At 40.7% G+C, this 27,759-nt stretch overlaps 1 protein-coding gene across 2 annotated transcripts in view; it reads right to left on the bottom strand.

Moving 5' to 3' along the window:
* The window catches only part of SAR1B (secretion associated Ras related GTPase 1B), a 654,985-nt gene that overhangs the window by 291,336 nt on the left and 335,890 nt on the right, over positions 1 to 27,759 (bottom strand). For both annotated transcript variants that reach the window (XM_044069235.1, XM_044069236.1), the window contains exon 3: positions 206 to 325. In XM_044069235.1, the coding sequence (XP_043925170.1) occupies positions 206 to 325 (120 nt within the window). The remainder of the gene's footprint in view (positions 1 to 205; positions 326 to 27,759) is intronic.

Here is a 27,759-nt window from a genome sequence, read left to right as displayed (position 1 = left end):
ACTACTGAGATGTACCTTTGAAACAAGTCACTCTCAATAAGTTTCATACAGTACAACAAGATTCTAATTTAACAAAGCAAATATGCAGATTGTTTTGTATTTTCTTTTTTAACCACATAATGTTGCACAACATACACAAATGTTCTTAAGAGGCTATAGTGAAATGCAATACATTAATGATATCCATACATTATTTTTTACTTACTAGGATGCAATGTTGGCACATGAATCCCCAATCTGTCATCCCTGAGCATGTGTAGTAGTGTTGTCTTTCCAGCATTGTCCAGTCCTAAGAACACTAATTTCCCTGATTTCTTGTACAATCCTAGAGAATTAAAACAGTACACAATCAACCAAAAGTAAAAATAGCCTTCACATAAATATAAACTTTATAGCTACAGCATCATTTATTTGCATGCAAGAGATGGGAATTATGTATCCATACAATATGCTGAAAAATGATTTCACAATATTTGAAAGGTTGACACTATTTTTCACTTGTACGACAAGTTATAATTATGAAGCAGAACAATCACTGAACCAGAAAAAAAAATTGAGACATAGCCACAGCACTGACCAATGGGAGGGCTAGGCTCAGAAGGCAGAGGTTTACTACATTTCATACAACAGGACATAAAACTAGAAAGCCATTTTAACAAAGTCAACTTGGTAACTAGAAAAGTTTTTTTTTTTTTTTTTAAGGAAACAAATTGGGAGCCTTTTCTGACAGATGTGACTAAGAAAATACAATAGACCGACAAGTTTAGACTAGATTCTCTGGTTACCCTTGAAAAAGAACAAATGATTTGTTCTCATGGACATATTGTTTTTATGAAAAAAAGAAATGGGTAAAGAAGGTCGGCAAATAAAGTCTGCAACTTTAAAATGCTTCTAGTGGAGGCAATGGATGTCAGAAAGACGCCTTTCCAAAGCTAGTTTCAGACACACTAATGCTGCTGATTCAAAGGGCAGAAAAGTTGACTTCTCTAGTACAAAGCAAAAGTTACAAAGAGGGAAAGGCTCCTTCAGTAGAAAACATAACAAAAAAGTGTTCTATGAAAAGGTCGTCCATACATAACGCAGAAGACAAGAAGTTAGTAACTAGATGGAAACAATATGGATGTCAATTTAATTTCAACAAAAGAATAACTTAACCTTGAGTCAAATGTGTGACAGACAATCAATGATAATAGATATAGGATCAGTAAACAGATCAATGTGCTTGACTGCTACCCAACTAGAAAAACAAGTTAACTTTCTCTTTTATATCTTTCTACTATATGGCTTCTGGGAAAACATCAGGATCCGGACCACCTTTTCTACATAAGAAGGGACCCCGGCTATCAATGGAATTACTGAAGTCATTCAGACAGCCACAAGAAGTGTAGTTCCAGTAAAATCTTGTCTTATAATGGAGTCAAAGGGGTTCTGAAAGGTCTCAGGGAGAAAGGCTGCACCGAAAAAATGAAGCCACAGCAAGAGAAACCAAAGCTGTCAGTGGCAATATCACTGCACACTGTTAACTATTGAAAAAATCTGGAGATCAGGGTAAATTACGGAAAAAATGCTGACAAGTCCTATGGGCAATTTCTGAATGAATTAACCTTTGGAATACTCTTCCAAGGAAGGGAATAAGGGTGGCTGACAGTGCAAACAGATCATAGCAATACTTCCCACTGTGGCGCTGTGTTGGAGTTTGTTAACTTGGTAGGTGCAGAAGACTGATTCTGCCTAAAAACAACAATGGGAGTAAAGCAAATCTTAGACTAATGTACAAGACCTGAGAGAAAAAATGAAAACCACCCTAGTAAAGCAGGCAAGACAGACTACAAATCTCTTCCCAAGCTGACACCCAGTGGATTTCTCTAAAAACAGCAGCAGTTTTTTAACATCTTTATTAAACTGCAATTGTAATGACATAGGTACACATGCATTACAAAAAGAAAACAAATCATAATGGTATTTCTCATTGTTTTCATACAGTACATGTTTTCTTCTTAACCATGATCATTCACACCATCATTACATAAACTGCTCAATTTCTACCATGGCATAAACCTCGGTCCTTCTAAACATAATTCTCCATGTACCCTTCCCAGAAATACTGTTTCTATGTAATTTGCTCCTACCTTTTTCTAAAGAAACTATCTCCAATTCTTGTATTTACTTTGCAATATTCAATCCTTCAATTAAAGATTGTTTAGATTATGACTTCCATTTTCTAGCAATTGTTTCTTTGGTAGCACATAGCATTAAACTCAGTACGGAATGACTGTATCTAGGCAATTCAGATCCTGTGTCCCAGCTCAAAAGTATCATTTCCTTAGTTATAACCATTTGCTCCTCTAACATTTCTGTCAAAGTACTCTGGTGAGCTTTAAAATCTGTCAACTCATTACACTCCCAAAAAGACATGTTCCCAATTGCCTCTCACTTTTAACATCACACCTTCATCATTTGTAGTCCACCTGTGGAAAAAAACCTCTGAAGTCTGCTTGGGCTATAAAAATACCTATTCAAATGCCTCCAAGTGAAAATCCTAAACATGCTGGACTCTGTTGTATACTTGTGAGCCACACAGATGAACTTCTATTACTTCCGTGCAAACTGTCTCCCCAGTCCTGCTTCCCAACCTTTTCTAATTTCCTTGAATTGATTCTTATATATAGCTATCATGCACTATTTTACATGTTCTTCTTATTGTTTCTTTTTTAATAGTAGCTTCTATTCTAGACTCTGTTAAAAACTCTATTAGAAATAGTCTTTCATGTAGCACCCCCAAATCCCTTTCTCTCTGTCTATACTCTGATATTAATCCCTAGTAAAGAAGACAATCTAATCTGACATCCAATCTTCTGGTTGGCCTCATCCCATTCTGGTACATTTCCCTCTCTAGTTACTTGCTCCCAATATCATCCCGTGCTAACCTTGGCCAGGAAATTTCAGCCCCTACTTGTGTGTTTTCTATAACCCTACATCCATATTGGTAAAATAGTCTTTCTCCATTTCCATGTTGGTTTCATTCTTAAAACAGTTTCGGTTACTTTAGGAATATAAAATTCCTATGGTTGATGTTCTTCTCCTTAATTATCAATATCTAACATCCTAATCTCTAATTTCTCAAACCCCCCCCCCAGTTCATCATCTCAACATTTTGATTTATAACCTGCTTGTGTTATGTATATGAGCCTTAACTCCATAGCACTAATGTATCCCTTCAAATCAGGTAAACCTAAACAATGTTGCTTTATGCGGAGAATCAACTTATCAGAATTAACTCTTGTCCTCTCTCTCTCTCTCCCCCAAATATTTTTTTTCAACTCTTAATAATCATCTACAACTTTTTGTCTGGCCTGTCTTGTGTATAAAAATGAAGGAACTAAACATTTTCACTGCTTGCTTCTTAAAAGTCATAATCAAGAGCTTCCAGTTTCTCAGTTTCTGTATAGTCTCCTCCCACATATCCTTAATTGCCATAACAGAATCCTTTTTAATTTATGCACCTAAATACTTCACTGCAGAATCGATCCATGTGTAAGTACATAGTTTACTGCTATAGCCTCCCTTTTATCTTCATTTTATACCCCCCCCCCCAAAAAAAAAAAAAAAAAACAAAACTTGAAACTGTCTCAGTGTTCTACAACACAAAAATGTTCTTTTCTGGATTTTACATACAAAATAATATCCGCAAAAACAGCTATTTTTTTCTAGATTACCACAGCATTTATAATATCGAATGTGTGAGTCCCTTACTTTCTTTTAAATGGTCCTAAATACAAAGAAAGGGGAAAGAAGACATGTATGCCTCATTCCTTTATTCAAACACAGCTTATCAGAAAGGAACCTGCCACTTTAATTCTTGGCTTGGACCCTACATACATCCTCCTAATTAAGTCTATTATGCTATCAAGGAATGCAGTTACTATTTCCCTACTCATAAGACCCCTGCTAATTTATGCTTTCGCACCATCAAGACTCACTAGCAAAAGTGTTTTCTTACATTCTGCTTCCCTCTGTATTATTAACATTGTTCTATTAATGGAGTCAAATGTTTTCCTATTTGCTTCCCCACAAAACTATACTGATCCATATCTATCAATTTTAACACTTAGTCTCAACTAATACAAACACTTTATAATCATAGTTCAAAATTTAGTTTGAATTGTGACATCATTCCCAGTGGTGGCAGCATATTGTTCATAAATGTACACTGAGAGCCCAAACAAAGCTTTCTTCATATCCTCTAAAGTAGGACATGTAAGGTCATTCACTTTCACTTGAGCAAAGACTACATTGTATGCATAATTAGATGGAAGAGTTCTTGACTGCTCTGGTGACATCACAAACTCTGGTACCAGACAATTTATCATCCTTTATCTTTGCTCACCTTAGTGAATGATGCATCAAAGCCAACAATGACTAGGACACCATGCGAAACAGCAAGTCTGAGCAGCCTTAAGAGCTTAGGAATACAGCTTAGGCAATCCTTGCTTACAGCAGCAATTGCAGATGTTACGAGTTCTGTTATCCAGTGGAAGCGATGTGAGCACAGCAGACAACATGTGACTGAACTACTGTTGTTTCAATGTCTTGGTACACTGTCTACAAGACCTAGGAGACTTAGTACCTTATCATATGTGGGCTTAGTGATAAGTTTTGTGCTGTGGTAATGGGGGGTATGGTGAGCTCTGACAGCTGGAAGAGATTAGAGGTTAGAACATAGTTTAATTGGTATACATTTCTTAGAAGATTTAATGTTGATTTATCAACAATGGGTTGTAAATGAACATAGGTACTCAGTGCTAGCAGGATGTCAAAATACAAGTTACAGGTAGTCTGTGGTCTCATGCTATCTGGAAGTCTAACTGAGCAGGGAGTCAGTATGAAATGGTACTATGCTATATGTAATAACTTATCTGAGGTGATCAAAAATAACATTTTAAGATGCTACGCCAACTTAAATATAGTAATTGAAGTTTGAGTGCTATACAGGTTAGAAACGAAGTGAAATTAGTTGTACAGGCTAACAGTTTATACAATGATACTGCAAACAAGTCTTTTTATGGTGCAACTAATGGGATAGAAAACAAATACTATATGCATAGTGAGATAAATTAAAACCAGACGCTATACATACAGTATGGTAAGGTAAAAAGATGCAGCATATATGCTAAGGTACCCCAACACTGGCAAGTACAGTACAAGTACAGTAAAACACATACAATATGATAATGCAGAAAAAATGCAAGATACAGACATAGGTACTACAAAATTATCAGGAACTTTCAAATGAGATAGCAGTCATGCTGATGGCACAACAGCAGGACATCTATCTCCTCTGCTGTCACCTCTTGCTGATGGTAGGACTGGCTAGATGAACTATAGGCTGTGCGGGGTTGGGAAGGCGTTAAAAAAAAAAAAAATCAAAAGTTATACAAGGTGACCGCATAGGCACATATGACAAGAGGATACAAGCACAGGCATCAGAAGACTAATGAGCACAGCATTATAACTTAAAAGTGACGTAAGGCAAAAAAAAAAAAAAAACCAGGATGTGGACAAGTAGCCATATATAAATTATGTAGTGATGTAAGCACTGAACTTGGCATTGGAAACCATGTAAGCTGCAGGTGCTATAAGTTCCAAAGACCCGAAACAAACAGCTATTGCACATACTGGTTTCTCAAGGATCAGAATGACAGCATTCTTGAAGGGTAAAATACTGTCTAAGGGTAAAAAATTGACAGCAAAATGAAGTATCCAGAGTGTACGTGATAAATTTGTCTAAAAGAGCATAATACAGATTTTTTAGGGACTTAACAAAATTGTGGATGTTAGAGAACATTCACTGTCACAGTCATGACCTTCTGGGGTTTCTAATTGGAGGAGCCCAACAGCCAGCCTAACTTTGAGTTTCACCTTCCAAACACACTGGCCTTAGCAGACTACAACCCACCTAGCCATCAGGACTTCAAATGAATAAAAGGGATATCAGCCTCTGCCACCTTCACATTTTACTTGCCCTGGATAGGCAAGGAGCTTTTCCTTAGTACCACAGCACTACTGGACACTAGAGAAAATAAACCAAAGTACAAACTCACTCATAGGCGCTATTAATTTATTTATTACTTTTTTTTATCTTTTGTTGGCCAGGTTAGCCCCACTAGGCCACTAGCCTGACTTCAGGAGAGACCAGAGTTGTTTTTTAGACTGACAAGAAAATTGTCCAACGCTCCAGGGAAATCATCCTACTCTTTTCAATAAGTAGCACGGATCTTTTGCATCCACAACAGCTAGCATCATAAAACTCATGGGAGCTGTTTAACATTTTATCCATAGGATGGCAAAGAAGTACAGTAACACCCCCCCCCCCCCCACAAAGCTGCACTGTTGTGTCAGTATTGGAAAATAAAGCCATTAAGCCAAGCACCTGAGGTGGGAATAAAACCTACAGCTTTCTAATCTTCCAGCACCAAAGGCGGGTGTGCTAACTGTTAACTTACATCTGCCTTACACATGCAAACTCTAGGTAGGGTTATAGTAGGAATAAAGAGGGAAGGTAGAGGAATTAAGTGAATGGGACATCCACTCCAACCCCCAGAATTTCTAAGAAAGGAAGTGGATGGGGATGACAGGAGAGGGAAACTGGAATTTTAAGCATGAATACAATCTAACATATGCAATTATAAATTCTTAATACAACTGTAACATGTTCATCATAATATTCACTGCTGCAGTCAGCACTTCTGAGAGGACTCTCAAAGCATAAAGAACAGGGAATAGCTGGCCCAGAATAGATCCTTAGGCAATGGATGCAAAACCCAAACTGCAATGCTCAGAAAGAAGACTGATGCTACCATATTACTGCTTCAAAATGAATTATGGATTGTGTATTGACACCCACACCCACACCCACACCACTCACACACACAAAATCTGGACTGGCTGCAGTAGCTTTAGTGGAATAAGCCTGTGTGTCCTCACAAAGTTTCATGGTAGGACAAGCAAAAGAAAACACAGGGAGAAAGCCATTTTGATGAGGCTTATAAAGAAGCTTTTCTCAGTGTCTTCTGCAAAGCATACAAACATTTAATATGACATAATGATCTCTTTTGTTTTGTCCAAATAAACTCAGTTGTCTATGCATATTTAAGGACAACAGTGTTTTCCTCTGTTTTGAGGCCTTGAAAGTAAACAGGGAGCCAAATAGCCTGATTCAAGGACAATCTGTCACCATATTAATTATGAAGGTAGAGTCAAAAAGGATTTGTTGCAAGCTTGTAACTAGAAGTGACAGCTATCAAAAACAAGATACTTAAAGGTGGAGGAGGCAGGAAAAGTGGTTCCCAAATGGCTACACACAGCAGCAGGTTGATTAGAGTTCTCCCAATGTGAAACATGGAAGTGGTGCAAAAAGCCAGTAAAAATTAACTGGGGTAAAATTCAGTTACTTGCTAGTCACTACACTACCTGGATATCAGCAAAGAAAATCTGTAGAAACCATGAAAAAAATAACCAGAAAAGAAAAAAACCTCTAGTTGGGAAGGGGCCTTGCAACGTTTTAGCAAAAACCGCTTTGGGACAGCAGATGGCTTCCAGTAATTCAAAAGGAAACAAGCCAAATCTACTCAGAGGTGTTTTAAAAACATGAGAGACTGGAGGAATATATAAAGTTCGAAGGCAAAAAAATGATAAAATAATAGAAGTTTCAGCAGCTATTCAGATGAGCTGATAAAACTGCAGAAATAAGAGGTTGGAATGAAAGGAAGACCGGCTAAATATTAACAGAAGACTAAGCATGCAGAGAAAACCTGAGATCTTTTGCTGTACCAGAGAAACTAGAAGGAATAAACTGCATTTATTTTTAAGAAAATAGAAATAAGCAACTGGACTGATATTTCTCAACAGGATTTGTAAACTGAAGTCATATTGTATGTTCCAAATCTGGGCAAGAGAAAGCAGCTAATACCTATGTTAGTAATAGCGCAGTCACAGCAGCAGAAAAATTTATTCTGACAAAAGTGGCAGAAGAGAAAAAGTATTAAAAAAACATAACCAGCAAGCTGAAAGGGTCTCCATTCTCATTCTTCTGACAATAAAAAATTTCACAGAGAATCTGCCAATGAAACCTTTTCCGCTGTTCCAAATGAAAATGATAGAGCTCAAGAAAAATGGGATCCTGGATTTGAACCACAGACTGGTGTTGGGAGTTTGAGGTGATGTTGAGGAAGGCCAGCAATAACGTGAAATTAGTGAATAACTGGAAATATTTTAAAATGTCACTCTTGTTAGAAGTAGTTTAGGCAAGAAAACACTTCTGCAAGAAGTGGCCTGAAAAAGACTGGAAGTTTGTTGACTTTGTCAAAATGGTACGGGGAATTCTACAGAATAATTCACAGTGTTTTCATTAAAAGTTTGGAAAAAGATGAAAGGACAGAAAACCATCAGAATCTTTATATGCCTGTTTGCTACAAGCCTTATAACGCAATATTTCTAGACTTATTTTGTTCCATATCTCCACTACGACCACGAAACAAAGAAAGTGTTGTGTTACCATTATTACAACAGATACAGTGACTGTTATACTGTTCAACTCTGCGAATATATGCTGCTTATTTATTTGCCTTTTTCAATCAATATTGCTGTCTTACCTGCTATCAATGTACAAAAGCCATAAGGTTTTGATTCTGGTTTTCTGAATGTTGTCTTGTAATATTATTAGTCTATTTTCTTTACAGTTTTATGCGATTGGTGTTTGCTAAATGTGTAATAGCTGTCCAGTTTTAGCGCTACTGGTGTTTTGCTAAATATGCAATTGCTATATGTGCTGCTGTTCTTCCCCTCAATCCTTACCCTTGCCTAATATCTCTTATTTCCATCCCAGTATAGCTTTTTACACAAAATAATTTGTCCAAACACCACCATCAAGATGGTATGGTCCAAAACAATCAACTGGAATCTAAACCACCCTTTTCACTCAAGATCCAGTAATTGTATGTCTTAGCTCATACTATAGCTTTATTACCTTTTAATATTGTTGTAATTTTCTCTGGGAACACTCCGCTACAGAACCCCTGAAAGGCCACCCCTTCCACTGTTTTTTTCTTTATTCCTACTGATCTGTTGGTTGTACTAGTCTACAAGGGTCTTACCCTACTTTACGCCTCCTGCGTGCTTGCACACCCTCCTAAGCTTAGTCTTTGTATAGTGTGCTAACAAATCCCTTTTAAACTTGGATCTGAGAGCATTTTATTAAGCTATCCATTTTCAAATTGCCTAGAACTTGCGTTTCCTCCTACCTTAGCCTGCTGGCTCATGGAGATTCTTTTTTTTTTTCCGCCACACTTGGAAGTGGGCACAACCCGCTCTGTTCACCCCTCCACTTCGTTCCGGGCTCACTCTGCTCCCCTACCCCCATTCCCACCCACCCCCACATCTACTAACTTTATACTTCCTGTAGCCCCACCCTCTAGCTCCCTGACCAATACTCTTCCTACATTCATACTGTCCACTCTCCCCACCCAGCCTCTCCCTCTCCAATCAATTCAACTCCATCCACAACCCATTTTAAGCATTTCATACAATCTCACATCCTCCTAACTCAACCATGTATCATATATCACACCTTTTAGCAATCATGCTTGTCCTTACTTCTTCACTACTACTACTACTACTACTACTACTACTACTACTACTACTACTACTACTACTACTACTACTATCTGTCTCAACCACTGCTCACTCTAGAATAAATATTTGTCTCCCAAAATCCACAACACTAACCACTGACTCACAATCTAACCCATGTAGTTACTCGGACATCTCACCATCCCTACTAACAAGTAACACCCTATGCTCAACCAGACCTCTTCTCACCCTCACTACTACTAAACTGAAATGAACACATTACCCACAACTACCTTCACTAAAAACTCACCAGCCCCACACACACACTTCCATATCTCCTCATAGTCTTACCCCAATGTAGAGATGTTCACCCCAGTCCTGGACCAGATAGCCTAACTAAAAATACCCATACCTCAAAACCCCATGATCTATACTTTGTAACTATCAATGCATGAAGCCTCTGCAACAAAATTACCGAATTCCAGTCCTGGCTCTGTCACCACTCCCCAGACATAGTAGCAATAACTGAAACCTAGCTTAAAGTTCATATATCAGACTTAGAAATCTTACCATGAGGCTACAACATCCTTTGTAATGATAGGATCCATAAAAAAGAAGGGAGTACAGCCCTAATCTATACAGACGCCTTAACAATAAATATACATCCAAATCCAGTCCCCACTTTTGGTCGTCTGGAAATCTTAATGACATCCCTCCATATAAACTCTAACAACTCTGTATTGTTACCATCTATATTCCCCCCCTGGCCATAAATCCCCCACCTACAAGACTTCCTATGGTGGATTAACCATACTATCCCCCAAGAAACTATCCTTCTAGGTGACAGAAACATCAACTGGCAAAATCTCACCTCCAAGTCTCCCAACACTAGCATTAATCTCAATAGCTTCACTCAACTTATCATAGAGCCAACTTGTGCATTAAACAACCGGGCTGAAGCTATAGTAGACTGGATCCTAGTATCCCACCCCCACTACTACACCAGTAAAGGTACCTTCCTAAACACTCCAAGTGATCACCTACCTGCATATACCTACAAAACCCATCTACACATCTCCAAACCTCACACACAAATCCATCAGGAACCTCACCCATTTTAACCAAGATACATTTATAACCACCCTTCAAGCAGAAGACTGGTCCCCGTTAAAATCACTTCCCCTGGATGATGCTGTTCAATATTTTAATAACATCTTCCTAAACAAACTAAATAGCCTAGCACCTCTTCGTACTAAATGCTCAAAACCAAACCATGCCCCCTAGTTGACAAAGTATACCAAACAGACCCTCTTGTCTAGAGACAAAGCCTGGAAAATCTGGAGAAAAATCAGGACTTTAGAAAATGAACAAAATTATAAAAAACTTAGAAATGCTGCAAACAAAATTAGCATAATTGATAAAAAAACTTCTCTAAACTCTCCTCCCAAAATACCAACGCAAAAAAATTCTGGAAATCTGTATCTTCTCTTCCTAATTCTGGTAACATTCAAAACCCATCACCTGCTCCCAAAAGATACCCCACTCCAGATTGCACAAATATTTAATATACATGTTATTGACACTATCCAAAAACTAATCAAGGACTCATCCTCAAAAAACAACCCAATCTCTAACAATATCTCAATAGACGTCTTATCCCCACAAATACTATACCTCCCAATCCACCCTTTATACTATAACCTATGCTTACATCCCTAGTTCAAAAACTACTAACCAAATTAAAACCCTGCTCACTCTCAGCTGATAACTTACCACCAGAATACTTGCAACTAGCAGCCAGCTATAGCTTACCCTGTTAGCATTCTTATCAATAGTTCTGTCACTGAATTGTATGTGCCCCAACTATGGAAAATATCCATCACAACCTCACTCCGCAAAGAAGGCAATGCTCAAGATCTTTCAAACTACCGGCCCATCTCCATTCTCTCCCCACTATCAAATATCCTGGAAAAATTTATTCAAGCCCAACTCCTAAACCACCTCATCAACAACCTCCTAGCTCCTACCCAACATGATTTCTGCCCTGGTTACAGTACAACCTCACTTTTACTATCCTTTACCGATACAGTGAATAAAACTCTTGATGCTGGCCTATCCACCTCAGTACTCCTGCTGAGCAAAATATTTCGATACAGTATAAAACCCTAAGCTGTTGCAACACTTAGAGAAACTTGGGTGTTCTCTAAGTGTAATAACCTGGTTGTCCTCTTACCTAAATGAAAGACAGCAATCAGTTAGATGGCAAAACCAACAATCAGATTACCTAGCAAACAACACAGGTGTCCCACAAGGATCTGTTTTAGGACCACTACTCCAATATATTCATTAATGATCTAAATAAAGCCTCCCAACAAAGCATATTAATTCAATATGCAGATGACTCAACTATCACTTCATCCTCCAATTTCTCTAACCTCCAAAAAAATCACCCAAGATGCCTTCTCCTCCATAGAAACCTGTCTAAACAACGCCCAACTAATGTTTAGCCCCAAAAAAACTAAACTATTATTCTCATCAAAACCTTCAGCTACCGATTTTAAGATTTTCTCCGATAACAAAACAGAAATTGAACAAGTACAATACGCAAAACTTCTAGGAATTACTATAGACAACAAACTCTCCTTTAAACAACATATACTCAATACAGTAAAGAAAACCCATTTCAAATCGGGCAAATTATACAGTCACAAACTGCACCTCGATAGACAAACTAAGATAAAACTAGCAAAGACTTTCTTTATTCCATCCCTTATGTATGGGAACCCCATTTTCACCAACCTCCATGCATCCCTCAGTAATAAGCTACAACAATGCTACTTGAAAATAGCTAAATTCACCTCTAACCTGTCTAATCATTCACACCACTGAAGTGCTATCTCAAACCTATCCTGGTTAAAATTTCACCACCATCTCCAATTTGCTCAACTAACAACTGCCCATAAACTAGTTTTCCAACCAGTTAGCTGCTCTGCTCCCACATCCATCTTAAGCATATATACCCCTACTCGAATCCTCCGCTCCACAGAGAGAACCTTGCTAAATACAGCTAAACCCAATAAGAGAGCAGGACAAAGCCTATACTCCTACAACATAGCCAAACTCAAAAAGCCTCCCCTAATCTATTACACAACCGGACTTCCTAAATTCCTTTAAAATCACACCAAAAACCTACTTTTTACAAAATCCAAGATATACACACATCTAAGCCCCCAAAACCCCAAATCGCATAACACCAACAACCTACATATGCAGCTATTTCAACTATGTACCTGCCTGTGTACTGGTGCCTGTATATAAATAGCATAATATGTTGTTTTGCTTTTTTCTATAGCTTGACTTGTTAGAACTAATTCTTATAACTCTGGAGTCTTTTAACAAAGGCTTGCATATTAACTGTACAATATTTTGTTCATAAAATATTCTAGTTGCTATATTTCTGTTTGCCATATTTGTTTGTTTAAACATAGGTGCTTTTCTCCCTGGGCCTCCACTAAAAATGGGCTTTTAAACCCAGTGGACTTTCCCAGGTCAACAAATGTGAATAAATAATAATAATAAAATGCTTTTCCCTGTAATTACATCTCCGGCAGCCGCAGTACTTCAGCCCATTAAACGTAACAGTTCACAAGCAGATTTCGGCTTATCTTCATTCTATTCTGTTGCATTTCTCTCCTGAGCGATTTGCTCTCATTAGCGTGGTTCCTTAGCAAATTTCCTTCAGTGAATTCTAGTCCTGTCTTGCCTATTTCTGATAACTCTACTTGTAGAATCTCTTTTCAAAGTTCCTGCACTAGCTTAATTCTTAGAATACTTTATTTTATAAATATAATTCAACATGGTGGTGTTTTTCTTTACGGGCCTACATCCACAGTTGTTGTCTGTCAACTACCCCTCTCTGGATCATTATCCTTTTCCACTTTGATTTATAAGGCTATTCTTGTGTTATGTCTACAAGCCATAATTGTGTAGCTCTGAAATACCCTTGCAAATCAAGATTTCGTACACCACCTTGTTCTGAAGGAAGAATCAAATTGTCATACTTAACTCTTGCCTTCTTCACCTCCCAAACATTTCTTCAACTCTTTATTATCACAGTTTTCTCCTAGTTGATAAAAGCAGGCCTGACTTTTATACAAAACTAAAAACACTTTCACTGCGTATGTCTTAATATCCATATCCACAATCAGGAGCTTTCAACTTCTTCGATTTTATATTACCTTTATTTAGTCTCCTCCCACAAATCCTTAGCTGAGATAACTGAATCCTTTTTTATTCCATACACCTAAATACTTCATCTTATGTCCTCCACATTTCATGCCTCTTGGGTACATAGTTTACCTTGTTTTATCTTAATTTATTTTACATTACAAAAAGACTAACGGTTTCAGTGTTACACGCCTTCAGAATGTCCTTTTCCGAATTTATGAGGAACAAAATAATATGCACACAACTCTAATTTTCCTTAATTCCCATACTTGTTATATCTTTGAAATAGTGAGTCCCTTAATTTCTTTGCTAATTACTCTAAAGTAAAGAAAACAGCAAAGGAGAAAGGATATCCTTGCTTGGTTTCCCTGCTCAAACACAACTTGGGGAAAAGAAACTCGCCCACCTTAATTCTTACTTCCAAACCCTTCATATATCCTCCTTATTTAATCCCATTTTTTTCAGACAACAAACGCTATTGTTGCTTTACTCAAAATCCCAGGTGCCTCTGTCAAATGCTTTCTCTGCATCAAGATCCAGAAACACTAGAGGCATTTTCTTACATAAAGTTTCCCTCTAAATCATCACTGCTCTGTTAATATTGTCAGATACTTGCCTCCCTTCCACAAAACCAAATCGATCCATATGTATCACTTCTGGCAACATTTGTTGCCCCGCTTCTAACTAGTGTAGATATAAAATTGTAAACGGTGGTGCAGCGGTAGCGTTGTCGCCCCACAGCAAGAGGTTCTCCCGTTCGATTCTTGGCTGGAGTGCCTTCTGTATGGAGTCTGCATGTCCTCCCCGCGGTCGAGTAGCGTTCGAAAGACATGCTTTAGCTAATTCTGCCTAAAAAATACAGTTGTGTACACTTACCATAAATGTAGATGTTAGAGTGTCTTCACTGTTGCAGTCATCACTGTAGGGTTCTTCCTGCCGGCAGGCAGCCCTCGGTCAGCCAGAATCCCAAAGTCTGTGTCTGGCGTTGGCTGTGTACTCACCCTCCCTGACGTCAGTGCGCCAGGGGTACAAAGCTCCCAGCCGACCACATGTTCTCCAGTTTTTCTTGCCCCAGATGTCAGGTGCCCAAAAGTAAAGGCTAAACGTAAAACAAAAACGTAACATACAACAAACCCCATACCCTGTAGCAAATACACCTCAGAAGAAGGGTGAAGCAGGGAACCACACCAACAAAAAGTATAAGAGGGGACAGGAGGGTGGGTAACCCAGACTGCAACAGTGAAGACACTCAAAACATTTACATTTATGGCAAGTGTACACAACTGTACTATGTTCATCGTGTTTCACTGTTGCAGTCATCACTGTAGGGTTGAATCCCAAAGCTGAGATAAAGGGTGGTGGTTATTGAATAGAAGGGGCGGCTAGAAGGCCTTGTAAGACTGCAGAAGCAAAGCCCGCCCTAGACTTAGAATAAAGAGGGAGATTATAGTGTTTAGAGAAAGTATGCACTGAACTCCAAGTTGCAGCTTCCAAAATATCTTTGGTAGGGACTCCCCTGAGAAAGGCAGCTGAAGTAGCAGCAGCTCTGTTAGAGTGTGTCCTAATTTTTCCTGGGATTTGCTTTCCATGATGAGAGTAACAAAATCTGATTCCATGAGCAATCCATTTAGAAATGGTCTGTTTTGAAATAGCTTTGCCTTGGGAATTTGCTGCATAAGAAACAGTTGTCCAGTTTTCCTGATATCCTTGGTTCTGTCCAGGTAAAAGCGAAGCTGTCTGCGCACGTCCATCTACCCCTTATTTTGTGGATTAGGGGAAAAAAGTTGGCAGGTGAATAGTTTGGTTTAAAGCCACTTCAGAAACCACTTTAGGCATGAAAGTAGGGTTAGTCCTCAAAGAAACCCTGTCGATGAAAAATAATGTAAGGTTCCACAGTCATGAGCTCTTGTAACTCCGAGACTCTCCTGGCCGAAGTTAAAGACAGTAGGATAACAGTCTTCCATGATAAATACTTTATATCAGATTTGGCAGCAGGCTCAAAAGGAGATAGAGTAAGTTTTTCCAGGACATAACTGAGGTCCCAGGCAGGAATGGGTGGTGTCCTAGGGGGCCTTAAATTCTTTGCTCCTCTGAGATATTGTTTCAGAAGTGGATGTGAAAAAATTGGAGGATCTGTATTATAATGTGCAGAGAAAGCAGAGGCATGTATTTTTATGGAGGAAAAAGATAAACCCTTATGCAACACATCTGTTAGGTAATGTAAAATCAATGGAATATTTGGAATGTGAGGATCTGATTCCTGAGCATGAATCCAGGTGCAAAATCTCTTCCATTTACCTTAAGATTTCCTAGGGCTAGGCCTTCTGGCTTCTAAGATAACATCCATGAACTGTTTGGAAAGGGTAGGACTAATCACAGACCCTGAATACGGCAGGCTGCGAGTTTTGATATGACAGTGCAGGACCTGGCCCTGATGTTGATACAAAAGATTTGGAATCTGACGTAGAATCCAAGGAGGTTCCTGGGATAGATTTATCAGTGCTGAGTACCAAAATTGTCGAGGTCAATTCGGGGCTAGTAAGATCAGCTTTGGTTTGTCCTGTTTTATTTTTAATAACACCCTTGGTAGAAGAGGTAGTGGTGGAGAGGCATACCCCAAGAAGTTCCTCCAACTGAATGAGAGAGCATCCACTTTCCATGCTAGCTTGTGATATGTCCTTGTGCAAAAAGTCTGTAACTGGTAGTTGTGGGGAGATGGAACTAGATCTGTCCGGGCAGCCCCAGGCTTCTGTAATCATCTTGAATATTTGGGTGTCTAGCATCCACTTGTGTGGGTCTGACAGATTCCTGCTCAGGCTGTCTGCCAGAGTGTTTTGTTTCCCTGGCAGGAATTGAGCTTGTAGGTCCACTTTGCAAGCTAGTGCTGTGTTCCATAAAGTCATGGCTAGTCTGCAAAGGGGGTAGGAGTGTGAACCCCCTTGCTTGTTTATGCACCACATAACTATGGTGTTGTCTGTCTGTATCAGTAGCTGCCCTGGCTGTAAAAGATCCCTGAAAGCCAAGAGGGCATTCTGCATAGCTAACATCTCTTTTAAATTGATATGTAGATGCTTCTGATCCTCTGTCCAAAAACCTTGCAGGCCTTTCCACTGCAAGTGGGCTCCCCATGCATAATCCGAGGCGTCCGTGGTTATCACTTGGTAGGCTGGAGGTAGACTGAAGGCTTTCCCTTTGTTTTGAAGACATGCCATGGCCCACCAATGGAATTCCTTTTGAAGGCAAGGCAAGACAGCAATCGCTGCTTCCAGACTGTGACAATGCTGGGACCATACGCTTTTTAGGTACCATTGTATCTTCCTCATATGCAGTCTTGCATATGGTACGAGTAGGATGCAAGAAGCCATGTAACCCAAAGCCTGCAGGAATTTCCTTGCAGTTAGCGGAGACATTAACGCCAGGCTTTTGAAAGTTGAAGCCAGCTGTAGTTGTTTTTCTGATGTCAGGAATGCCATCTGGGTTGTTGTGTTTAAAAGGGCACCCAGGAAAGTTATCTGCTGAGTGGGTGTCAAATTTTACTTTATGTTCACAGTGAATCCCAGGTACTTGAGTAGATTTTGAAAGAATTCCAGGTGCTGAAGTAAAATGTCCTTGCTGTCTGCTTGAATAAGGCAGTCGTCCAGATAAGGGTAAATTTGAATTCCCTTGAGTCTGCAGTAAGCTACTACTGGTGCCAGGCACTTGGGAAAGACCCTGGGCGCAGTAGACAAGCCAAAGGGCAGCACAGAGAATTGGTAATGCTTCGAGCCTGCCTTGAACCTGAGGTATTTTCTGCACTCCTGTCTGATAGGAATGTGTAGGTAAGCCTCCTTTAAATTCAATGTCACCATCCATGCATTTTTGCTCAACACTGGCAGGAGCTGCTGCAGAGTAAGCATCCTGAACTTTGGTATCTCCAGGAAAGTATTTAAGACTGACAGATCCAGGATGGGTCTCCAAGTATTTTGCTTTCTGGGAACTAGAAAGAGTCTTGAATAAAAGCCTTGTCCCATCTCTGAATTTGGAACCAGTTCTATGGCCCTCATAGCCATGAGGGACCTCACCTGTTTTAATGCCTTTGCCCATTGAGTTTTTGGTACGTCTGGCCATCCGTCTGGTTTTGGTAAGGTGTGAAAGTGACATTTGTAACCTCTTAAAACTACATCCAGAACCCACTTGTCTTAGGTTATGCAAGTCCAATTTTGGTGAAAAAGAGAAAGTTTTCCTCCCAGAGGAGCTTCCAGGAGAGAGGTTCCTGGAGCCATGCAGGGGGAGTCATTGAGCCTGTTTCCTATAAGGTTGAGACCTATCTTCTCCACCCCTGGGGGTGGAAGCACTCCACTGTCTAGGTCTATAAGAGGTCTGTGCTTGGGCTCTCCCTCTGGGGCGCCTATATCTACCCCTCTGAGGCCTGTCCGAGCTGGGAAAGGACCAATTTTTAGCTCATCAACTTCTGCTAAATCTAGGAGGCTGAACTTGTAAGAAATCCTTAACCGTTTCCATGGATTTTGCCTTATCCTCCATTTTCTTTATAACCTCTTCAGCCTTAGACCCAAACAAAACATTATGTTGAACAGGAGCATCCTGTAACTTTGCTTTCACTTGATCAGGCAAATTTTGTTCTTTTAACCAAGCATGGCTTCTAATGACCGTGCCAGTGGCAGCCACCCTGCAAGAGGCCTCCAAAGCATCAAAACCACAGTGTAAGGTATGTTTCCCCACCTGCTCAGTAACATGCATCAAATCATGTAATTCCTTATTGTCTGCACATGCAGAAATGGTACCCAGTTTTTGTTTCATAACAGACAAAAGGTATTGCTGATATTTCAACATATGAAACTGACAATTTAAAGCCCTAATAGATAAAGTAGCAGAAGTGTACACTTTTTTGCCCCATCTCTCCAAAGCTCTAGAATCATTATCTGATGGAACAGGGTTCTTAGCAGTGGCGGCCTTAACACCCTTCGGACCCTGAGAAATGGTTTCTGGATCAGCAGTAGGATTTTTATAAAGAAACTGGTGGGAGTCAAGGACTCTGTAATATCTATCAGGCTTAGCAGTCAGGAGTTAAATTAGACTCAGAAAAGACATCATCCACAATATCCAAAATAGGAGGAATAGCCAGGGGTCTGTGTTGGGGAAGAAGGAAATCCCTAAGCCTTCTCTTAGATTCAGAGTACTCCTGTTCTTCCCAGTGAAAATGTTCCCTCATGTCATGTAAAGTTTCCCCAAAAGAATAATCCTCAGGAGGAGAAGCTGAAGGAATGGATTCCTCAGCATCAAAATCCTCATAAGGAGGAACAGTATAATCCTGTTCAGAAGAAGACACTGAAGAGATAGATGCCTGATCAGAGGATTCATAATCCAATTCTTGTCTTGGCCTTTTGTCTGGAGGGGGATGTGAACCCCTAATCATAGTTAGCAAGTCCTCCTCCATTTTAAGCATTCGTTTTTGAGATCTAGGTCCCGGATCAGAGGAGGCCTGGGCTTGAATCTTTGTTTTAGAAGGAGTCTTTGCCTTTGTCTTTGCCTTTACCTGAAGCTGCGTAGGCCTGAAAACCCCCTCGGAAGCCGGTACCTGCACAGCAGCTCCGGACCCATCCAAGGGAGCATTATCCGAAGGTCCTGCACCTGGAGTATTCGAAGGCCTAGTTGGTTCCTCGTGGGAGTCCGTTTCAGCAAGCGGTTCTGTAATGGCCGACGACAGGGGCTGCGAAAGCGCCTCACTGACTACGGTCGAACCAGCAGCTAGCTCCGATTGTAAACTGTAGTCTGATTTGGACCTCGGAGGCCTATCCTTATCCTTGCGCCTTTTATGAACTCCGGTAGTCGGAAGCGTGCCCGACAACATGTTATAATTAAATCGCCTCCCAAAGTAATGAAAGGCAAAATCATATCTCCGTTTAATAGTACATTGATTAAATCTAGCACAAAACCGACAACTAGCTACGTCGTGGTCAGGGCCTAGACAAGGAATACAGTAAGAGTGAAAATCCTTATGAGATATTTGCTTCCCACATGAAATACAATTATTAACTTTTTCTGACATCGGACTGGAGCAAGAAAAAGGTTTCCCCAACGGGGTACTTAACTTTGAAAAGAAGAATGTCTTCGGTATGAAGCACCAAAAATAACAAGAGTCAGTCGACCGGCACTTGCAAACTGCTTTCACCGCGCGGCAAGAAAGACTGGAGAACATGGCGTCGGCTGGGAGCTTTGTACCCCTGGCGCACTGATGTCAGGGAGGGTGAGTACACAGCCAACGCAGGACCCAGACTTTGGGATTCTGGCCGACCGAGGGCTGCCTGCTGGCAGGAAGAACCCTACAGTGATGACTGCAACAGTGAAACACGAACATCACTGATTTTCTAGTGTTTCTGTGATTTAAAAAGATTGTTCCAGCTACATATTGCACTTATTTTACTGCCTGCACTTTAACAAAGTTATTTTTGTGTTTAAATTACCTGTTTAACTGTTGTAGGCTACACACTCAAGTGTAATAGCCATTTCTGTGCATTTAAAGTGTTTTTTTTTTTTTTTAATTGTATCTGCTTTATTTTCTGGAAAAAAAAAAACAAAAAAAAATGTACTTGTTTTCCCGCCTATCTAAGCTAGTATAGTCCAGTTTTCAGGTTAGTGCTGAATTCAGGGCTGTGTTACAAGTTTCTGTGTTTGCCCATACCTTACTTGGATAGAAAGAAGTTTCTCTGTTCACTGTGAGAAAGGGAGCTTTGAGCAGCCTATCTGTCCTTGGAGGAGTGGTTTCATCCCAGAAATTAGTAGTTTATTGGCCATTTCGGGCTAATTTCTATCTCTTTCATTTCCCTGCTATAAAATCCGCATTTGCAAGGTTTTGCACGCCGGGCAGCTCCAGTTAGCTATGGTATAACTATTCCCAGTTCCACAAAGTGTACTCTTAAATTTTTCTCTTGGAACTAGGCAAACTTTCAACTTAAGCACCCAAACCATTCACTTCTCATCCTGGCACTTGCTCAAAACTCATAGCAAGCACTAATAAACCTTAGCACTAGACCCTCCTATACTGTAGGGAAGGACAAGGCTCTCTATTCAACCTTACCAGCCAATCATAAAACAGTTCACTGTACCTATCCAGGTATGTCCAAAGGGCAGTTTCAGGTGTACTCGCCAGTCCAACTGGTGAATCTGGGCATTCTGAAGCAATGTTACAATTGCCTCATGTACAAAGACAACCTTCTCCTCCTTCCTCCAAACACTAATACATGCGAGAGACGCAATTATACAGCCAAACTGGAGGCTAAGCTCTCTCAACCCAAGACTGGACCAGGCTGTCAAGAGGAGAAGGGAATTACTTGCATCACACCACCAGTCTCACATTGACCTATGAAACCAGCACCAGCAAAAAACGCACATAAATACACGAAAATAAACTCGGAGGCTCCAAATAAAAATCTGCAAAAGCAGCAGAGACCTCCAAAGCAGACATCCAAGTAACCTCCACCCTCCAACACAAACCATGAAACACATACTTCACAAAACCAATGCACCACACAATCACAGCCCTTAAGGCAAAATAACATACCCAACACACTAGTAATAGGTGACTCTGTAGTCAGGCACACTGACGTCCCACTCACTAGGCTGAACAAGGAGAAGGTTACTGTTAGCTGCCTGTCGGGTGCTAGGATCCGCCACATAACACAAGCACGTAGGTCACTCCAGAACAAGTACAAACATGACTCTGTCATTGTCCATGTTGGTGTGAAAGACCTGAGCTGTATCTCCCTGGACTACATGAAAAGAGACATGGAGGAGCTCTCTGATCACTTAGCCCAGGCCTTATGTGCATGAGTAGCATTCTGCCCTCACCAAGAATGATACCACAGTATAGAGAAAAAATGATAAGTTTCAACAATTGGCTAAGCTTCTGGTGTCACTCAAAGGGGACCCAGTATCTGTCAGCCTGGGATGACATGCTCGACAAGCCACGCTGCTTCATTAAAGACGGCTTCCACCTGTCACCCTTAGGCTTTCGAATACTGGCCAAAGCTCTTGTCACCCCCATAGTGCCTTTTTCAAGGCAGGGCTCAAAAGACAAACCCACCACCATAAATAGCACAAGTAACAAAAAACTGAGGGTAATGCTACTCAATGCCAGAAGTCTAAACCTCAAAATGCATGCACTTGAGGCACTCCTCAGAATGGAGAAAATCGATATAAGTGCAGTAACAGAAACCTGGTTTAAGGCCCCAGAGAGCATCCCAGCACCATCAGGCTACAACTCATACCATACATTTCGGCCACAAAACCTTGACCGAAATACAAAAGGTGGGGGAGTATCCATATTCATCAATGATACCCACACCTCCAGGTTAGTGGCACAGCATGATGCTTCAGAGATCATCCATGTGCAAGTAACAACAGGCAAAACTGCTATTCAAATTATAGCTTGCTACAGATCACCCACCATGTCCCAGGACCCCTGGTCCACATTCCTGGAAACACTGGGAAACATCAAGGTCCTACCAAACACCCTGATATTGGGTGATTTCAATTACCCAAACATTAACTGGGAGAACTACTTAAGTACAAACTCCCTTGCTCAACATTTCCTAGAATTTATAAACTCAAATGCCCTGGATCAACTGGTCAACACCCCCACCAGAGATGACAACATACTGGACCTGGTAATCACAAACATGGGCGACCGGTGTTCCACACCGGAGGTCAACCCCTCGCTGGTTAGATCTGACCATAAACTACCCACTCTGGATATCCACATTCTGCCACCATCCCCGGTCAAAGAAACCACCATGAAAAACTTTTCAAAAGCAAACTTCACATTACTTAAGACCGAGGTGGGAAGTTTCAAAGCCCCCATGCTAAAGGATAATGCTGTCCAAGCTGCAAAATCCTTTAATAATGCACTCTACGGGCACCTACAAGAATGCATGGATCATGCTATCCCAAACAAAACCAAGACTCACTTTCTCCAAGAAAAGGAAACCAGTCTGGTGGACCCCTACCATAAACAAGCTATACTATAGAACAGGGGTGGGCAAACTTTTTGATTCGTGGAATGTTAAACTCTAGCACTTGCTCCTACAGTACTAGTTACCTGATAATGCACTTTATAGAGTTCACCCCAGCAAAACTCCCATTTCTCACCATCCTAAATCTCTTTTTAAAGTTTTTTGTCTAGTCCTTCTAGGCATGTCGTAACAATGTTACAAGTGTCCCTCAAAACACAGACTGGTGTCTCAGGCTGCCACAAAACACACTGCAATGCGAGAGATGCAACTATCTCCTCCAAACTGGAGGCTGAGCTCTCAGATAGGACTATACTGCCAAACTAGAGGCTGAGCTTCAATATAGGACTCCCAACCTCATAGACCAGGCCACACATACACATTAATAGCCCCATAGTCACATCACATGGATCAAAAATCTACCAAAACACAAGAGCATATCATGCTCTGACCGCAAGCAGAAAACAGCAAGAACCACCAAAGCAGACAACAAACCTCCACCACAGTCAGAGTGTCAATAGCAACATAGACTCAGTCACCAGACAGTCCCAACAACCACAGCCCTTAACACTCCATAGTCAGACACACTCACTAGTCATTCCACAGACGTCGACACACTGACGCCCCTCACACCAGACTGGTCTGGGAGAAGGTCACAGTAAAGCCTGCCTGTGGTGCACCTGGACGCCACATAACGCAAGCACTCAGGTCTCTCAACAGCAGGTACAATACCACTCAGCCGCCAACTACCTGGTTGGTGCTTGACCTGAGACACTCTGGAGAGCTACATGAAATATATACGCAGGTATGACCCTGACCTGGCCCAGGCAGGCACCTTCACCAAGAATGATGCCAGTATACAGACCTCAGATAAGATGATACAATACAATAATAAGATGATCAGCTCATTCAACTGGCTTAAACTCTCTTGTCCTTCAAAGGATCCAATCAATGTCCGCTGCTGGGATGACACAAGCCACGCCAGCTCTCAGCTGAGGGATTTGCACCTGTCACCCCCCTGGGATTCGGATGTTGGCCCTTTTTGCCACCCCCATAGTGCCTTTTTAGGCAAGGCTCAAAACACAAAAAAACCAATTCCTAGAACATGAAAAAACTAAGGGTAATAATGCTCAATGCCACCCAGTCTAATTCAAAATGCACGCATCGAGTAAATCCTTCAGTATTATTGAGAACATTCAAGTCTCCTGAGACAGCCCATCTGGTCTGCCCTGCACCAGAGAGCACACTCCATTGTGGTTTACCTCTATCATGCCCGCCGAGGGGGCCCCCAACTCAAGAAAGGACCAAGTATCCATAAGACTCCCCATATTCCAGCGCCTGCAGACTGGTGGCACCGACGATGCATCATAGACCATCCTGTGACTGTATCACAGGGCAAGTTGCATCTGCAATTGTAGCATGCTGGTACTCACTCTCACAGGCTAGAACCTCACAGGCCTGAACCTCATACTAGGGATAAATGTATCACCAACATCATACTAGGTGACTTCCAATTACCCAATATAGACTGGGAACACTACACCAAGCCCAAACACCCTAGCCCAAAAGTTCCTCAAATTCATAAACCAAAATGCCATGGAATTAGTCACCATCCCCACAAGAGGAGACATAACATGATCATCCCATAGAGGACATGGGAGCACAATGTTCAACACCACGAATACCCCCCCCACTGGTTTCAGATCATTAACAGTACCTCTGGCTGTCCCTCATCCCACCCCACCTAGGAAATAAAAAAAAGACCACAGTAAAGAACTTCTAAAAAGTCAATTTCACGCTTTTAAAAGACTTGTCTGGTCCAAAGAGCCCCCTCGGAAACAAGTGAAAACAGTACTCAAGCTGAATTATCTACAAATGCCTTCTCTGAGGCAACCTGCAGGACTGCATGTAAGGGCTGCATGACAAAGGCTCAGAGACTCTTTGTAAAGAAGGTAACCACCAAGGTGTGGTGGACCTGCCATAAAAAAACTTACAACAAAAAAAAGGACAGGACTACTAGATAGAGCAGAGCAAAAAAAGTAAAGACACACACTCTTTGATCACTATAAGTAAAAACTAAGAGCTCTCATAAAATCATCCAAAGCAAATTAAAAAAAAAAGTGGGAGGAACCTCCCGGATATGCTCAGACTAGTTCAAAATGATGTGAAGATTACTGATCCTACAGGCATTAACCAACATGCTGAACTACCCCACAGTGCAAGGAGAGAGAAATATTAGAGATAATCTGTTGCCCCCAAACATCTCCAACGCCTCAAGTGGGAGAACTGTCTGTGCTCAAAAAAAAAAAAACACAGCCCATCCATGGACCTGTCCCCCGGCTGTGTGCTCCAATACTAACTCAGGAGGAATTAAACCCACAGCTAGGGACAGCTGTTAATCATAGTCTTGCCTCTGGATCGTGCATCAGGAGTGGCGCACTGCAACTGTGGTCCCATCTCACAAAGGCGGTGCCTCACCCACCCCTGGAAATTACCGCCCATTAGCTGAATGAAGCCTTATCTGCAAAGCATGGGAGGATCATAATGGACCTCATAAATATAAAGATAGAATTTGCAGACTTTGGATCCATCCCAGTTTGGCTTTGTCAAAGGCAGATCATGCCTTCTAAACATTGAGTTCTAACATTTGACAAAGGGGCCGGAACAGGAGCAGATAGATGGCATGCTTTGAAAACATCACCTCATTGGTGGAAAAATACACATCTTGGGATATGGAGAAAACATGTGCTTTAATTTCCACTCATCATACCTCTCAACCTGGAAACATCAAAAATCTGGACAAGGCCCATGAAAAATAGGTACAAATCTGTACGCTGTTTAATATAAAATTTGCATGCTTAACTTCTACAATGACTTGGATTTTATTTTTACACTTTACTGCACAATGCACAAACACCAATAGATCTCTGTTAAACAAAGCAAAACTGTCTCACAATGAAAATAGAGTTGGCATTAAAACTTCTCTACATTCATTAAAATAGCATTGAAATCTACACCACATCCAAAGAAAATGCATCTGGCCAATGGTGGATAAAGATTACCTTTGTGCTGTTTTCAAATCATTATCCCCTTGCACACAAGAAAGATGTATGTGTTCTTTGTTACACCTTCCTGACTTTAGTAAGTTATATTCCTTGTATAATAAATAATAAATAATAAATGAAATAAGCAGGGAAGCTAATACTGCAAATAAATATCATTAATATAAAAATATATAGTATATTAGTATACAATGCCTTTCAAGATTCTGAAATAAACTTCCTCTTTACTATACGACGAACTTAATAATTAACTTCCTTCAAAAAATAACCTTGATGCATTTGTTTGAGAAGTAGAAAATACTAACGTAAGATTATGGCAATCCTGCTTCTTGAAGACCAGTAGATCATAAGCTTGTCAGAGTAACCTTCTGATTGTAAATCTATAAAAAAGTAGTAAGAATATTTCCAATGCTAATTAATGGCTGTAGGCAACGAGTGCAACATGGACATTACAAGAGGCAGAAGGATTTCAGAACAAAACATGAATATCTACAAAATGATCAGCTTGAGTTGCACTAGATAAAGCAGTCAACTTGCTATCCATAGCAAGATCACAGCTTTTATTGAGTTAAACAAGCACAAGTCCAGCAAGAAGTAAATCAGTCATCCCAGCCTAAGGCAGACCCTGATAACATTTTACAAGAGTGTGCCGATTCAGGAATGGATTGGGTTATTTATCGTGTGAAATCATATCTAGATTTCCCCAGAAGTGATTAATGTGACACAGGGCAGAGTGCTACAGTGCTTAGTAGAAGAAAATAATGAACTGGAACTGAAAAGATGGTGTCTCCTGTTGTATTGTTAAGTAAGCTGAACCAATAGCGTGGCAAGAATAATAAATCTAGTCAAAAAAGATAGATACATTTAGTCATACAACTGGAAGAGATGCGTTTTAAAAAAGAACACTGCCTACTGCAGAAAAATAAAGAAGTGGTTTCAGGCATGCTTAAGTCTAAATATTTTTTTTTTCATTTGTAGATGAAAATCAAACCTTCTGGCAAATTAAGCTGGGTGAATCTTTCTAGCAGCATTCATTCACTTTCTCTCTCCGATCGCTCACACACACACACACTTCACCTTTCAAGCCTGCATTCACTCACTTTCTCTTCCCTATCGCGTCTCTGTCTCTGTCTCTGTCTCTGTCTCTGTCTCTGTCTCTGTCTCTGTCTCTGTCTCTCTCTCTGTCTCTGTCTCTGTCTCTGTCTCTGTCTCTGTCTCTGTCTCTGTCTCTGTCTCTGTCTCTGTCTCTGTCTCTGTCTCTGTCTTACCCTGAGTAGTGCTCGGCGTCTTCTGTTCAATCCATCCTCATGTTGCTGCTGCTGCCATTAATCCTGGGCCCGGCTCCGTTTCAGGGCTTGCTGAGTCAGCCTCTTCTGTTCCACATGTTGCATTCCCGCTGACTGTTAACTTAACCGCCAGCCAGCCGGAAATGATGATGCGAGCTCCTTGAGCTCAATTCCGACTGGCTGGTAGCCTGACGGTGCTGACATCATCGCGCACGTGATGACGTCAGCCCCGACAGCGTGAAAATTTTAAAAAAATTATTAAAATTTATTAAATTTTTTTAAAGTTTGGCGGGCCGAATCAAAACGTTTAACGGGCCGCATGTGGCCCCCGGGCCGTAGTTTGCCCATGCCTGCTATAGAAGGAGGAAACTAGTACAGAAAGAGAGTAAAATAAGGGAAGATATCCCTGATCAGTATCAGCAAGAAACTACGTTCCCTCATAAAATCATCCAAGGCTAGCTTCGAAAGAAACATTGCCATGGACTCCAAAGATAACCACAAGGCATTCTTTAGCTATGTCAAGAATCTAACAGGCAATTCTCAGATCTGTTC

This window comes from Protopterus annectens, chromosome 4.part0, assembly GCF_019279795.1.
Source record: "Protopterus annectens isolate FY-2018-M chromosome 4.part0, PAN1.0, whole genome shotgun sequence".
Classification (NCBI taxonomy): Eukaryota; Metazoa; Chordata; order Ceratodontiformes; family Protopteridae; genus Protopterus; species Protopterus annectens.
Note: the sequence above shows the minus strand (reverse complement) of the source record. Positions and strands in the feature narration are given on the sequence as shown.